The sequence below is a fragment of the Molothrus ater genome, chromosome 3, assembly GCF_012460135.2.
Source record: "Molothrus ater isolate BHLD 08-10-18 breed brown headed cowbird chromosome 3, BPBGC_Mater_1.1, whole genome shotgun sequence".
Classification (NCBI taxonomy): domain Eukaryota; kingdom Metazoa; phylum Chordata; class Aves; order Passeriformes; family Icteridae; genus Molothrus; species Molothrus ater.
In genome coordinates this window covers 57,075,297-57,092,113 of record NC_050480.2, presented here as the reverse complement: position 1 = coordinate 57,092,113, position 16,817 = coordinate 57,075,297, and the positions used below count along the sequence as shown (strand labels likewise).

Below are 16,817 nucleotides of genomic sequence, written 5' to 3'. Positions count from 1 at the left end.
TTATTTAAATCTCTAAGAGGCCCAAGGAGGAAAAAAAGTCACAACATTGTAACAGAAATGGGAAGCACTCAGCTAATAAGTGAGGAATTGTGATTCAAGCACAACTGCTTCCAGGTGAAGTACCCTGTTCTATGAAAAATAATTCTCCTACAACAGGCAGACATAAGACTATTCACAGAACAAAATTACTTTTTTTTTTAAATACAGGCTGTGGGAAATCATTGCTAAATATCTTCACAACAATGAGCAAAGCTTGCTAAGATAGACAATCATGAATTTACTTATTTTTCACAACAGGCTCTGCTTTCTTCATGCATGAACCACAGCTTTATCAGAGACACAGTTTACTACTACTGAAAATTGAGTAAAACTAAGAGTTAAAACATTCTTATTGTTTCCATCACAATAAAGATACCTATGTAATTTTTGCCAGGCTTAAAGAAAGATGATTTGCATTTTCTTTTCTGTGTTAGGGCAGCTCTATACAAATTATGCAAATACACACTTTCAGTGAAACTAGTTTTCACGTTAAAAGTGAATTGCATAAGACAAAAAATAGAATGCTCTAAGACTTGACAATGTGGCAAAAGCATGTATTGAGAGATAAAGCAGCCAACATGTAATTGATTCCAAGACTAGTACTACAGAGTATTTACAGATGCTATTTGTAAATGCCACAAAGGTGTCAGACATCTGAAAGGTGAATTTCAGAGCTAGAATACTACACCTTCAAAGAAAGCTCTTCTCTCCATACCTACACAACATATCTCATCCCCTTGTTATGGACAGTTACAAACTGGTTTGTTTTTTTTTTTTTTTTTTTACTGCTAGATGGAAGGGAAACTAAAAAAAACATAAATAGTAACATTGAATGAAAAACTCTTATAAGCACTTCCAAGAGCCAGAGATAAATTAAATGTTTTCCTATCAAAAACTTCCATTAACAGAATCATGCATTAGTATTAGTTCCTTGAGGTAGAGACAAATAACTGCTGCAAAGATTCACTACTCTGTAATTTTTCTATTTGGAAATGAAGCTAATTCTGCATTCTGTTTTCATACAGAAATTAATTTTTACATTTGTATCAAAATGTCTTCACTTTTGTGAACTGCTAAAGCTTTAGCACAATAATCAACTCTTGGTTCTAATTTCTGGGCTAAGAATGGCAATGCTGCAGAAGAGAAGAAACTTTATGTATAATTTGTTAAGGTTCATGTTTAGGTAAAAAGAAAAACAGAAATAAAAAAAAATTATTGATACTAACAGGACCTGGAAAGGGGGCATGGTCATAAGACAAAGAACCCAATCTTATATGGGATCAGAGTATTCTCTATCTAGCTTAACCTGAACGTAATGTATTGACAGTAAATCCATATCTAAGTCACAGAACTCTAAACTCTACACTTTAAAGTTAGCTTTAAATCCAGTAGCTGTTAAGTTTTAAAGTTCTAAAGTTTTAAATTTTTAAGTTTTAAATTCAGAATGCTGTTGACACATGTGAAAACCAGAGACACCCACGTTGGCAGATTTGCTATTTGTCTGTTCCAGCACATTTGTCTCATAAAACACGACTCCAGGTGTGACCTTAGGCCAGGTCTACAAGGTGTGCTGCCACCATGCTCGTCCCAACATGCTATTTCCCGCATGTCTGTCACAAGGGCATGCAAACATGACACAAAGACCAGGATTACTCTGCACTGGGGTGGCCTCACCTTGAATGCCTTGTGCAGTTTCGGGTGCCACAACCTAAGAAAGACATTAAACTTTTAGAGAGTGTCCAAAGGACAGAAACAAAGATGGTGAAGGGCCAGGAGGAGAAGCTGTACCAGGAGTGGCTGAGGTCACTTGGTCTGTTCAGCCTGAGAAGGGGAGACCTCCGTGCAGTTACAGGCTCCTCAGGAGGGGAAGAGAAGGTGCAGACACTGATCTCTTCTCTGTGGTGAACAGTGATAGGGCCCAAGGGAATGGCCTCAAGCTGTGTCAGGGGAAGTTTAGGTTGAATATGAGGAAAAATTTTTTCACTCAGAGGGTGGTGGGGCACAGGAACAGGCTTCCCGGAGAAGTGGTCACATCATCAGCCTGACAGAGTTCTAGAAGTGTTTGCACAATGTTCTTGGGCACATGGTGTGACTCTTGGGGTTGGTGCTGTGCAGTGCCAGGAGGTGGACTTGATCTCTGGAGGTTCCTTCCAATTCAACATATTCTATGATTCTGTGAAATACATACAAGGTAACACACCTGTGTTCTCATTTGGATTTTTAATGTTCCAACTCAACCACAGTGCAGCAAGTTGCCCTACGTGTGGTTTTGTCTTTCTCCATTTTCACTCGTCTGTTCCCAGAAATATTAGCACATTCTCACACATGTGGCTGAGTGGCAACTTTTAAGAGTTCTACTTTGACAAACGCTTTAGCAAACCATTCACGTGAGTGTGCAACTCTGATAAGCCTTCCAGCAAAGCCAGTACTTACATGCATGCATCATTTTTCATTTGGGAAAGGGAATTGCATACACATTAAAAAACTAATTCCCAATCACAAAATAATAGAAATTTGAAGTTTTATGTTGTATATTTTACTCTGGGGCTGTCCAAAATGTGATAATCAGGCAGGCAATACTGCAGCCACATGCAAAAAATTATCCCATCCCTGCTTGAAAAGTATCTACCGTTGTCATCGGAGTCTCGTGTTGGATCACTGAAAAGATTAGCATCAAGACTCCTTTCAAAGAAATCTCCTCCCCCATATCTCAGTGGGTCATAAAGTCCTGCAAGGAAGCACTCTCAGTGATCATAATCACTACTGCTAGGTGACAGATATCAAACTGGATGTGCATTCTTTCAACCACCATCCTGTACTGTCTGGAAACTCACACAGGGAGAAGACTCGGATGAACTTTAGGACATCTCCCACACGGGTAGAGGGCTTGGAGGATGCTGTCAAAAACACTGATCATTACTCTGCTCACAGTGGACTTACTCATCCCAAACTAGTCAATGGAAATCTAGTGTTACAAAACTCCAGTGGCTGAAAGTTATTCTTTCAAACACAGTTGTAGGCTTATCTATTTTATCTAGTCACACAGGAACATGGAACTTGTAGATGCTTTTGCTAAATCAGATTTGTCTTCCACAGTCCAGAACTACTGGTTAATCTGGGACTAAAGAGTTGCAATGATAAAGGCTCTCATAAATTCTCTAACCCCATCATTTTCTTCATATGGCCAGACATCCAGAACAGTAAAAATTTATCCTGGAGTATCTTCCTGGAATACTTGTCCCAGACACAAGGCTACATGCTCCATTCTCTCCATGTTGTGCCTTTCTCTGATAAACAACTAGACAGCACCAGCACTCACTTTGTAGGTGAGCAGAACAGAATGAGCAGAAAGTAGAAACAAGGTTTGCTACCTTGTGTCAGGCCACATGTAATTGAAAGGTAGAAGCAGCATACTAGTGTTATCACTGAGAGCTATGGTGTGCTGTTTCATGAAGGGGTTCACTGGGAGTTCACGGTTCAGAAATCTGTGGTCTGTGTGAAGGTCTGTGGGATAGCTTTCTTCCAGACAGTTTCAAAGTTCAGGCCTAATGGGGATGCCAAAGCCAAGGAACCAGAATAAATGTAATCCAAAGTAAAACCCCTAAAAAGCATGATGACAGTAGTTACAGCAACCCCAGCAACAACAACTTTCATCTACTCATCTGCTTCTTTTGTGATTCACTACTTATTAATGCAGACAAAACCTAAAACTACATTAAAAAAATCTACATGCACTCAACAGTACTTCAAAATGAAAAACAGTAAATACAAACTCAAATGTGGTTCGTGTCATTGTGAAAAGTAATTATAACTTCACAGTGCTATTCAGGAACATTCTGCATCCTTGTTGCATGCAAAATTGTCTCAAGTTGGGGAATTTAACTTAATTAAATTTATTGCCAATTACAAAAGCTTTCATTACCAATTTGAGTATTGAGAAACAAGACAAATAGTAAAACACCCAGCCAAAGAAAATACTTTTCATCCCTTTTTGTCTGTCTCCACTTCAGGCACCTCTTTTTTCTCCTTTCTAATCCCCAGTCTCCTTAATTTTGACATTACATTACACTCAGTCCCCTTGGAAAAGCAGTGGAAGTGTGGGGCAGTAGAGTGAGACTAGTGCATAGTGACTTGCTCTTTTTGACTCTTCTTTTTTCTTGCTCTTTTCAACTGCTTAATATGGATCCTCCACCACCCAACATCCTTAGGGATTGCACCTGTCCAGCATGGATTCTTCCGTTGCTTGCAACACAGTCAGAGATGTACCATCATCTGTGTTTTCTTTTGCATGTCCTCGTTTATCTCCTGTATTTCCCTTCAAGCTTACTCTGTTATTTCCCTAGTATTTCCATTTCTGCATTGTTTTCAGTCTCTTGCATCACCTTCCTGCCTCCTTCTGTGTCTTCTTTCAGATCACTCCTCGCATCCCTCTTCCTGTATCTTCACTTGCACCCCCTGACATGCTTTCCTTTGCATTTCTCCTCTGCTGTGGCGTTTCCTGTCTCTAGTAGGTTCTGACCTTTCTTAAGTCTGTTTTCTCAGAGGTGCCATATTCTGTCTGGTTCCAGTTTCAGTTGTGCAGTTGCTCCATACTGCCTTTCAATGAGCTGGCTTGAAACAACTGTGCCCAGCATAGGACATCCTCTTCTCCCTGCCCTGCAGCTCCCTAAAACCCCTACCATTTATGCCACATACAGTTTTTAAGGTGGATAGGAATCTCAACCGTAATGATCTATGGATCCCTGATTTTACATAATGGACAAACAGCAATAGGCACTAGCACAAAAAAAAAAAATCCCTTGTCATCAGTACTTGAAAAATGGAATTAGGTTCTTTATGATTGCTCTTAAGAGCTACTTACACCTGCATTAGTCTAATTGACAGATGTATTCATTTCTAAAGACCAGATGCCATGACAATACATATGCGTTTTTTTAAGTATACCAGTTCCAGAATATGGGAAGACTATATACTTCTGAAATTAATTAAATTTGACTTACCGTAACAGAATCAAGTTTTTGTTTCACCTTCTGCATTCTCATTGATGCTCTTGCAACACTGACAAACTGATCTGCTGGAGACATCACTGAGTTTTTTTGGACAGGAATTTCAGAAAAACTGCCAATGAAGTGTGGCCCCCTTGGTGCAGCTGTGGTAAGTGATGAACTAAGATCTCTTACAAGTTCAGCTTCCTGTTGAGCAACTGTAGAAATAACCAATATTAATGTCTCAGGTGAAACCTTACATTGCCATAGGAAAAAAAAAATGGAAGGATCACAGTCATTTTGCCAGCCATGTCTTCAGTCAAATACCATCAAAAACTGTACCAACAGTACTATAGGGAAAACCTGAAAGTGACATGAAAATTTCCCCTTACTACCCCATTTTCCCCCTAACTCTTCTGATCAAAACATCACACTTTCAGTTATTTGGTTTAGTAATCTCTCATACAGAACTAGTATTTTTGTATTGCTTATAAACAATAGTGTTCCTCATCCAGAAATATGGGATTGGGTGGGGGGAAAGAGTGGGAAGAGAAAGGAATTTTTCAAAGGCAATAAAGTTGTAAAGCCTGCACTGAGTTCAAGCTGGTGACATTTCACATTTTTTCCAGCCTAGTTCAAGTGAGTTTATGATGCCTGAGCAGTACTTCATAAGTTGACAGACATATTATCCAGGCAGAGGACACAATGACTGACAAGTTGACTTTTGCAATTTTTTGTACTATGGTCTCAAGCCAACAAAGGTTAGAAGAATTCTTTATGGAAATTCTGCCCAGGACATTAATAAAACTGTTGGTGTATCTAAAACACATGCTGTCAGAGTCTTAAAAATTGTGTGACTAAAATTAGTATTACTATATGTTTAACTCTTTCAACACTGTGGCAGTATGACTATTTTCTGAAAGAAAAAGGAGTGCTTTTAACCAAAAAAGGAACATAAAGATAGGAACCAATAATACAAAAAAAAAGACTACAATCTATGCAAAGTCTTATTGTTAGCAGTTGGGCAGTCAGAAGACACAAATAACTACGACTGTCCTGAGTGGTCTCTAAATGTGTATGTCCATATTTCAAACTACTATGTTAAGTTTTTTAGACTCACTTCTCATCAAAAAATTCTGAAGAAACCCTTCACCCCCAAAAATCATATTGTTTTTTACAATACCAATATCTTACTTAATTGAATATAGCACTGAATATTGATTGCAAAGTCATTCCACTTAATGTTCCTGTAAAAGTTAACCAATTCAACAGATAACCTACACTGAGATTTCATATGAGTAATCCTATTACTACATGTTACTTAAAAAGCCAGTACATAAAGACAGGACCAATTTTACAGATGTATGTCCCCTGCAAACATAATTAATACAAAAAAATACTGCATAATTCGTATTAACACATTAACTCCCTAGATGAAAATGTCCTTTTATGAACACAACTATCAAAAAAGCCTGTGAAGGACAATCTGAATTTTATTTCATATACCAAAAATGCTAAGTTAGCATTTATTACTATCTTCTTTTCAATATAACATGGGGAATAAACATATCTCTGACATAATGACATCACAGCTATAACAGCTACTTATCAGAAGTCTATACACTCATTCATTTCTATACAGCTCCTCAACATTATTTTGCAACATAGCTGGCACAAGATACTCAGATTCCAATTAAGCTACTAATTGGTTTTCCAAATAATTGTATTTTCTGGATTCATAATCTACCTTGATATTGCAAAAAGGGCTCTTGTATAATGCTGCCTATATATGATAAAGTGCTGCAAAAATCACACAGTATGAAACACAAAAAAATTGAGGGACCTCTGGTGATTTTTGCTGGGCCAAAACCCTTGCTTAAAGCAGCATCACAAAGAACAGGTAGTGCAGGATCATGTTAAATTCAGTTTTGGTATCTCCCAGAAAAAAAGATATGCATTAACATCAAATGACTGTTTTCTTTTCCTCTCAAAGGAAGTACAAATACTAACAAATTGCTTCTAAAAATAAAATACTTACAGGTGAGTATCAAGAAAATTTGTACTGTACCTTTATAATCATAAATGTATACAAGTATTGGATGGTTTTGACCAAAGGCACAGAAAGACACCATGTGTTCGTGTGGATGAAAGGCAACATCACGAAGTGGAGATGTGAAGGAGAGATCAGAATATATGGCCACCTGATCTCCTGCAGAAGTGAAGGAAGTTTATTAATGCCATGGAAAAATATTTGAAACCTTCAATACAGCAGAATAACAGCTGGTTAAATCTTGTATTACTACAATGTTTGCCACTGTAAATAAATGTTCTTCAGTCAATCTCCTGACTGAAAAGTTGTATTTTGGCATAAGACGAAGGAAACATTGCAAGCTTTTAAGTTATTCAGTAAGTCAGAAAAGTTAGTGCTGTTGCAATTGCTGCAGGAAATGCCAGAGGAGGATGCACCAGGTTAGATGAGTTCTCTCGTTCTGATAAGCACGTTCTGGAAAGGTGGCGTTCCACAGTATTTGTTTGTGCTTGCATTGTACAAAGATAGGCATCTTACTTGTGGATCTCAGCTATATAACACTGAAAACAGGAGTGAAAGTTGAGGACAGAATTATTAAAAATATAAATAAAATTAGCTCTTCAGCTGATGGCACTATAAATGCAAATACAGTGTGGCAACACAAGTCAAAATCCAATAAAAACATATGAATAACAAAGTTCCTCCTTCTTTTTATTTTTGTAATTTTTAAAAAGTTTTCAGGCAAATTATGTAGCGACAGAGATCCAAGTTAACATAGTTGGAAACATGGAAAGAAATTCAAAGTAGAACTGTTAGTTATCTGACAGTTTCAAAATATTTACTTTTTTATTTTAAAATACTATATAAATTACAATTACAGACAGAATATAATGTCATCAAATCCAAAATGGTATTCTGCTACTTTCTGCTCTTATTTTCATCTCTTTTACCTCCTGTACAAGAAACGCCACCCTACATTTTCGTCACATTTTTTCAGAAAGATTTTGGTAGCTATTTTGAAACTCCTTGGCTTGGGGACTAATTCACAGTGAAATTTTATATACCACACACCAAAAATATTCAATCTCTGACCACCCACCACAGAGATGAAGCAGTTCGGCACAAGAGCCTCATTCTCAAATCTAAAGAACACAACAGAAAAACATACCTGACCTAAAACATTTTTGTGCATTCCATTTTAAGATCCTCACCACGTGCAAAGAGCTGCAGTACAAAAAAAGCTGAGCCTCAGGTGCTCCAGTCATGCTGGATGTTACCCCTACTAATTTCCTCTAGAGAATTAAATCTCAGAGATTTAGAAGGTTGAGCTAAAGCTTCAGGATTTAAGAACATCTTACCAAAGTTTTATTCCATATCAAAAGTGTTTCAATAAACCTTTAAAAATCTTTTCCCCCTGAGCTTTGACAATTTGGCTTAAGCCCGTAAAATACTTAGTTACCTGTTTCTGGATTCCAAACATAAGCCTTTCCATCTTCACTTCCTGAAAACAGGAACGTACCACATGGTGTTAAGGTGCTGTGAATCTTTTCTCTGTAATTTGTGGCACCTACATATTTCTTTGTCGCCAAGCTAAGAAAGTTTGCAAATATAGAAGATATATTCAGAACAGACAATGTAACTTTTTAAGTCTCAGTTCCCCCTTTATTTCTCAGAAAAATCAGTACACTTTGCATCCCAAATAGATATGCAAGCACACACTTTTTGCAGAGTGAAGTATTTATTTACCCTTTATTTTCCCTAACCTTCATACTGCACCTGACAGTATAGATATAAATGTACGTAGTATACTAACAAATTGCTTCTAAAAATAAAATACTTACAGGTGAGTATCAAGAATATAGTATAGATAAAAATGTACATCCTTGTCTTCCAGTAGAAAAAGGAAACCCTCAGATCTAGACAAAAGACAGAGATGCAGTAATTTGCACTATCTTGATCCTGGGCTTTGCAAAAAAAACAGGGAAATTAGCACTATTACACCAAGCTCTGCTAGAAAAGTTTTCATTATGCTTCTTGAGCTTGAATGATTAAACAGCTATGCAGCTTGAATGATTAAAGAGCTATGCAGCATGCTCTTCAGACTAAAGTCTCCTTGGTCAGAAAACAGCAGTAGAATCAACAAATTTCAGACATAAAAGCTGATTTACTATAAATGTTTGATATTATTTTTCAGCTTAGGTATCCTAATCTTTTTTCAGTGAAACACTATTGGTCAGCACAGTAATAATGATCTACTGTCAAAGTCTGTTTGCATCAAGTAAGAGAGAATCCACAAAAGGATGGAAAGAAGATAAATCAGCTTGAAAGAGGCATAGCCTGGAAAAAGATATCAAAGTTCAACTTTGGAGACAAACCCAGCAGCAGTACTACAATGCAAAATTTAAGGCAAGAAAAACAGCAATAGGCCACCATAGCCCTCAAGGACAGAAGATAGCATTATTCACATTTGTTACTGCAAAAACAATGAAAGTATGCTTGGAGAAGTACAGTGCATTTAATATTACAGGAAAATTATTTCAAACAATATTCCAAATAAATATACCCTAGATGATCCCACAGCAATATTAGCTCAAATAAGAGCTCCTTATTAGCCCAAATAAGAGATTTAGCTGTATGAATAAGAAAGATAGTATCTCTGAGATGTCATGACAAGAGCCCTGCAAGATGTAAAACTAACCTTCATATGAAACCCTAAGGAGAGGGCTGAACTAAAACCAAATCCCTGATCACATACCTAAGTGACAGGACAGCAGTATTATCCAAAAAGATCAAAAAAGCAAGTTGAAAGAGGAAAGTTAAGAGTAACCAGCTGTCAATCAAAGTGAATTGTGTTCATCTGTGACCTCCACCCCCTCTTTTCTCATGCAGGGAATGAACAGTTAATGCTGACGTGTAAAATTATCACTGTTGGGTATCTGACCCTGTGGTTTATTGATAGACTTAAAAGTCAATGTAACTGTGGGCTGTGGTCAAAGTAGAAGTTCTGGTGGTGTCCTCTCCACCCTTATTTTCCCAGGCTCTCCCTCATTTCTTCTCTTGGGCAGCTATCAGATAAATTTGATCAGAGAGTTGATTAAAATGAAAATTAATCATTTGTATTTGTAGGCTAATTTTTAGTCGGATCAGCTCAATGATCTGACTTACCCCAGATCAGAAGATCTCTAGAAATTATAAAAAAGAAATGCTAGGAATACACAGCCAAAGGTGTGGGAGATTGCAGGAGATTGTACGTCCCATGGATAAATTTGCTTAAAATAATTGTGAAATTGCACCCCGTATTAAAGCCTTTCTTAAAGATTAATATGCATGCCCATGTTTCCCTCTCAAAATAAAACACTCTGCACATTTTAGAAAGAGGAGCAACAGAAGAACACTGCCCTAAAAAACGACAGGTTCCCCTCTCTTAATCCAGCAATTTCATCCTTTGAGTGGATAGTTCAGCTTCTAGCATGGTCATTATATTTTATCAATTACAGAAAAAGAGAAACGTGCACCATAATGCAGTAGAGTCCTCAGCTAGCTCAAACATTCAATCCAGTACAATAACAGAACTGCTTAGTTTCAAAATGACCTTCCAGATCATTAACTTCAACTGTTATCACAGCACTGTCCCATCCACTACTAACCCATATAGCTAAGGGCCACATCTACACATCTTTTAAATACCTCCAGGGATTTTCTGTGTGGTGAGGGGCGGAAAGAAACCTATGAAATTAAGGATGAAACATTTTAGAAAAGTTGTTCATGTCTTTAATGTGACTTTCCAGAACAGAATGTTCAAGTGCATCTTATCTACATATGTAAGCGATCGGTGAGAGACTCTGCTCACTCCCACCCAATGAAAGGACAAGAGGGAACGGACATCAATTGAAATATAGATAATTCTGTTTAAAAATAAGAAAAGAGTACTTTATTTTGAGGGTGAATGAACACACTGTACAACTTCTGTGAGCAACTAGAACATGTTGCTCACAGAAGCTATAAAAATTTTCATCCTTCAAGATATTAAAAATCCAATAGTACAAAGCTCTGACTAGCATGCTGTTGTGATTTGATTGTTGGGTTGAACTGGTCGTTCTCCAAAATCAACCTCAAGTCTATAATCTCCTTGCTTGTTATTTTCGTTTGTCATTAAAAATTCATGCTTATACCAATTAAAAATGAGAAAATCATAATAAAATGCAAAACTATCTCACAGCCTGCTTAATAAACCATAATAGGTACATCACTGCATTTTTTAGCATTTATGATGATAACCATTTCCATTTCATCATCAAAATATCCTTCCCAGAGTCTTAAAAATGCAAAACTACCACACAAATATTACCACTTCCAAGTTCTTTTCATGCCCAGATTGCATTTTAAAAGGGATTTCAATCTTTAGAAGACTAACATTGTATTCTTCATGCCAGTTTAGGCTACCAAGTAATCTAGGAAATTTTAGATATTCTATTCTAAAAGACTTACTCAATACCACCAAAAGACTTACTCAATATCACCCAAAATGTAACACAGCAGTGTTTTGAAATAATTTCCTAACCCTAACATTTTTATCCTTGATTATTATGACATTTTTTTTCTCCCCAGCTACACAACTAATACCTTTGTGGTATTTTATTTCCCCATGTAAATTTTAAAACATAAAGGAAGTACACATTAGTCACCAAAAATACCAACATTCTGAGATCCATAATTCTCAGGGTACTGTCTTTGGCATGGATTAATAAACGCCTTCCATTCGGATGCACTTCCAAGTGATTTACTGGTGTTCCTTTAATATCATTTTCTTTTATTTCCTACAGAAGGACGGAAAATTAAGAAAATTATATAACTTTGTAGTTTAAAACTCATGTGTTTACACATTATTGTCCATTTTTCTCTTGCATTCCTATTTTTCTGCTCAATTCATTTTATTTGGTTAAGGAAAAAGTTTGTTCCTATATTAAAGCATTACATCCTAGGCATCAACTTTTTACAACCATGAGGCAGATTCTTTTGTGACTGAATTTTCAAATTTCTGAATTTCTAAAAAAATTAAGTTGATGACAGAAATGCTGACTCAACATCAGGGCTCTAAGGTATGGACAAATGTGTTTTTTAAAGCCAGTGGTATATTTTATTTTTGTCTCTAGAGAACAAAGCATTTACCTATTAATACACAGTGTCAAGTATTTTCATGTTTTACATATATTAAAAAAAAATACAGGATCACAGAATTCTAGAATATCCTTAGTTGCAAGGGCCCCACTATGAACATCAAAGACAAACTCCTGGCCCTACACAGGACAGCCCCAAGAATCACACCATGTACCTTGGGAGTCAAATACTTGTGAATTTTCTCAGGCTTGGTAGTGTGATCACTTGCCTGGGGAGCCTGTTCCAGTGCCCAACCCAATTAAGTTGCAAAACAATTTAAAAAATTAAGTCAGTGAATCACTGAACATTGTATCAGTTCTTTATACCAATTTTTAAAGAAAATACACCTCTGCAGTTAAACAAAACGTAATGTATTAAAAAAAACAGTTCACACAAAAATTACAATGCTAGTTAAGAAACTTTGTTACCTTATTGACCTTCCAGTGTTGAAAAAGGTGTGGAGAACTTCCTTTGACAGGTGTATCCCAAACTATTATTAGTCCTGAACTATCTCCTGAGAACATGTGGTGTCCTGAGAAATAATGTCTTATGAGTAAAATACCACCCACAAAACAATAATACAGAAAATAAACAATATTTTGTTCTCTCCTCTTTGTGAATAGGCAAATACCCATTCTTCTCTCTCTTTTGCTAAAATATACTCATTGCAAATGCGTTTTGCTCATACTGCATGACATAACCTGTTACCATAAATCTGGATGTAGCATATACATTAAATAACTGAGGTGCAGAACAGGTTTTTAATTTTTTTCATTTTTATTAATATTCTAAAACCAGCAAAAATGCTTGCTGAGCATCAGCTCAACAAGCTTCACATGATAGCTCAATGCTTACTCATGCATTTATTAAGAGAACCTTGAACTAGAACAGTGTTTCCCAACACTTGTTCTTTAAACACAAATATTTATTCTTTATAAAAATACAGCTTTTCTCTTTGTAGTACCTACTCCAGTGACTAAAATGAACTACCTAACTATTAATGATGTCACTAATACTAGAAAAAGTCAAGCTTTAACTTACACACATCTTCAACTCGTGCTCCACTAGTAGATCTCAGTACAACCTTCACTTTCAGCTGTCAACCCACCAGTTAACATGACTCACAATGGTGAAACCTGTGTTCCTTTCTCTCCATGTTTCCTATTCTCTGTCAATATTGAAAAGTTCATCCCCTTCCCACTTCAGTTTAGAGCTAAGATTCTCACAATCTAATTACTACCACCTCATTTTCTTTATCAATTGATTTGGGTTGAAAGGGACCTTAAAAATTATCTAGTTCTGACCTCCCTGAAATAGGGAGGGACACCTTCCATTAGAACAAAGCCCAGACCAACATGGCCTTGAACACCTTCAGGGACATCCACAATTTCTCTGGACAACCTGCCCCGGTGTCTCAGCATTCTCCCAGTAAATAATTTCTTCCTAAGAAGAATACACTGCCTCCATGAAGTAAACTAGTAGCATTCAAGATGGTCTTCAATTGGAAAGACAACTATTTGTAAAAGCAATATTAACTACATACCTTCTGCATCAAAACAAAGGGTGTTGATGAAACTTTTATGGCCATCAAGCTCCTGTAGCAGTTGCCCATGGATTTCTTTCACATTTGCATTCCAGATTCTAATCACTGAGTCGTAACATCCTGTCACAACCAACGAGTCAGCAACTGGGTGGTACTTGGCAGTGTAGACAAATGAAGGATGAGGGAAAACTCTCACTGCAGACGCTGCCTTCATTTCTATCTTCCACATTCTAAAAGGAAACAAAGTTAGAATTTCTACTGTACAAAGCAGTCACACACACAGATGTAACTGATGCCCATATTTTAGGCTACTGGTTCTAGAGGCAAATGCTTGCAAACATAATATTGCTTAACAATACCTGTTTATCCCACCAATTTATTCCACCTCTATTTAATCCTTTAACATGGCACCTTCTAACATGAATTACGAAAAATTTACTACTTTACATAGTATTTGGTCTTCAAAGAAAATTAATTACTACTTACTCACTTAATGGATATATTTCTCATTTTAAAATACTCATAAAGAATTCCATGAAATGAATTGGTTTATTTCTTTCAGGAGTTACAACCAAATTAAGCTCTTCTGGGGTATAATTAATTTAAAACAATATTACAACAAGAAAAGCAATAAAGGAACATATAGGGCCACTAAATATAAATACAATCCCAGAAAATTTTAGAATAATAATTACCAGCCACACAGTGATCATGATCTCAAGGATGTTTACATCACATAAATTCACTTCCTACTATTAATCTACTTCCTATCCTTTTCCAAACATAGATGTAAAATCAGATTTTTGTTAGTGTTTTCTATTTGATGGCAAGTGAGCCTCCCCCAAAGATGAGACCACAAAGAATAAAACAGTACCCAGATCACTAAATACAGGTGAGCAGCACATTACACACAGTATTCAGTTACAAAATGTTATTGAATGGTTTTAGTGGCACCCACTTCTGGTGAGGCAACCACATCTGGTGGCTGTTGAAGAATTCTAAGCTTACTCAGAGGTCACTTAATTACAAAATTGCAACCCTTTAGAGTACAGCAATTATTCTGCAATTTGATGCAGAAAGGTCACAAGGAGTTTACGTATCTTTTAGAATGATTTTAATCTAACAAAATAAAAATGTATTGCTCACAAATTATGTGGGACTAAACCCTGGGAAGGCTTGAGGATAACATAGAACACTATAAAAAGAAGAATTCACAGAAATTCATTAATTTACCTTCATGTTACCTTAGAACTCAGTATGAGATAATCCAAATAATAAACTGATAATGACTTTAAAGCAGGGGGGTATTGAGACTTTTCAAGGAGCTGAAGGCAACTCACAATAAATACAGGAACTAATAACTCATACAGTGACTGCAGTACACAGAAAAGGAGGCAGACCACTGCAGTTTCAACTTGCTGCCACAAATTCAAGAACTGAGGAACAGCTCAGCCTTCTTATAGGCAACATAAATGACTGAAATTGATATTTATCTCAATACAAAACATTCTTACATAATCCACTCCCAAATGAAAAAAACAAGTGCTGAACTCTCAACACACTCTTTTTATACCCACATACAAGCAGAAAAAAAACCCCTGAAACAGTTCCACACATACAACATATCATTTAACAATTCCTCTGACATTTCAATTATGCATCTGCTTGTACCATTACTGAGCTGCATAACAGAAATAATAGATAGGGTCTGAAGGGCTTAAAAAACCTAAAAAGCTCAATGAAAACCAATGAAGTTGTTCACAATAAAATTGTACACTGTCCCAGTGATATTTCCACGTGTATCTACAGGTTTGAGGGTTTTGGTTCTTAAATCTGAGCAGATCAATATTTTAACATTAGCACTGTAGGGAAGTACGCTGTAATTGTAGAGGATTTGATTTAAGAAATAACAGTTTCAAAATTAACTTACAGCAATTTAAGCTGAATTACTTAGTGTAAAAAACCAAAAGAACACCACCAACATACATATATATGCAGTGTGGTAAATTTACACACATAACTTGAATCTTAAACTTTCAATTTCCTGTCTATTGTTCAAATTTGCAAACTTAATATTGCATTTATAGTACGGTAATTTCGCCAGGAATAGATTACAACTGTCTCAGTGTCTTCTCAAAATAAAAGCTCTTTTGGTTTTTTACTGCATTGTAGATTTAGACACTAGGGTTTTTGGAAAAGCTTTGGTTTCAAATACATTAGAAATAGTAAATACAAATTTACTATAATATTATATATAGTATAAGTGTACTACTTATACTATATTATATACAGTATAAGTATATATACTATATATAAAATTACTATATAATTTTATATGTAGTATAAGTGATTAACCCAATCACAATTTTTATATTATTTTAGTCACACAGTAACCAAATCTTTAGTTAAAACATTATGGAACAGTTTGTAGTAAAAACACTGAATTGGACCACTTTCTTTTCAACTTCTGATGGTATCTGCCAGAACATCTCATGATACTGACCTGACAGTGCCATCAGAGGAAGCAGTAAGAAGGTATCGATTGTCTTTTGACCAACAAAGATCATACACTATGTTAAGATGACCATAAAATTCTCTCAGGAACTGTCCAGAAGGAATTTCATACACTAGGGAAGCAGAAATAGAAAAATAAAAGTTCTGTAAGTATTTGCAGTCAAACAGATGTACCTACTAGAGCCAAAGTTTAGTCTAATCTTAGGCTGATTTTCTGCTAGCATACATCAACTCACTTTCTTTATCTTCTCATTTTGAGGCAACAGGATAAAATAATTGCTAGATATGAACAGATAGCAAGCATCTACTTCCACCTAGTGGTTCACGGGTGCCACAAATGTCTTACCCCTTAAGAAACACCTTATTTGCATTAAATAATTAGAACCAAATTAGGATTATGCTGGGTTTCTTTAAATTTTGACAACTAATTGACCAATCTTAGAAATATTTTAACACTGAGATAATTTTATGGGCCTGTGTAATAAAGGAATCTACATTTACTGTTCCTTGCATTTAAACACTTATTTGTGTACAAATACTGCTCTCTCTA

General features: G+C 36.1%; 1 protein-coding gene across 1 annotated transcript in view; it reads right to left on the bottom strand.

The window, feature by feature from the left end:
• AHI1 (Abelson helper integration site 1) overlaps positions 1-16,817 on the bottom strand; it is an 82,368-nt gene that overhangs the window by 48,626 nt on the left and 16,925 nt on the right. The window contains exons 11-17 of the mRNA XM_036380625.2: positions 16,257-16,380; positions 13,754-13,983; positions 12,639-12,742; positions 11,752-11,870; positions 8,513-8,643; positions 7,093-7,233; positions 5,040-5,242 (exon numbers count right to left, since the gene is read on the bottom strand). Coding sequence (XP_036236518.1) covers positions 5,040-5,242; positions 7,093-7,233; positions 8,513-8,643; positions 11,752-11,870; positions 12,639-12,742; positions 13,754-13,983; positions 16,257-16,380 — 1,052 coding nt within the window. The remainder of the gene's footprint in view (positions 1-5,039; positions 5,243-7,092; positions 7,234-8,512; positions 8,644-11,751; positions 11,871-12,638; positions 12,743-13,753; positions 13,984-16,256; positions 16,381-16,817) is intronic.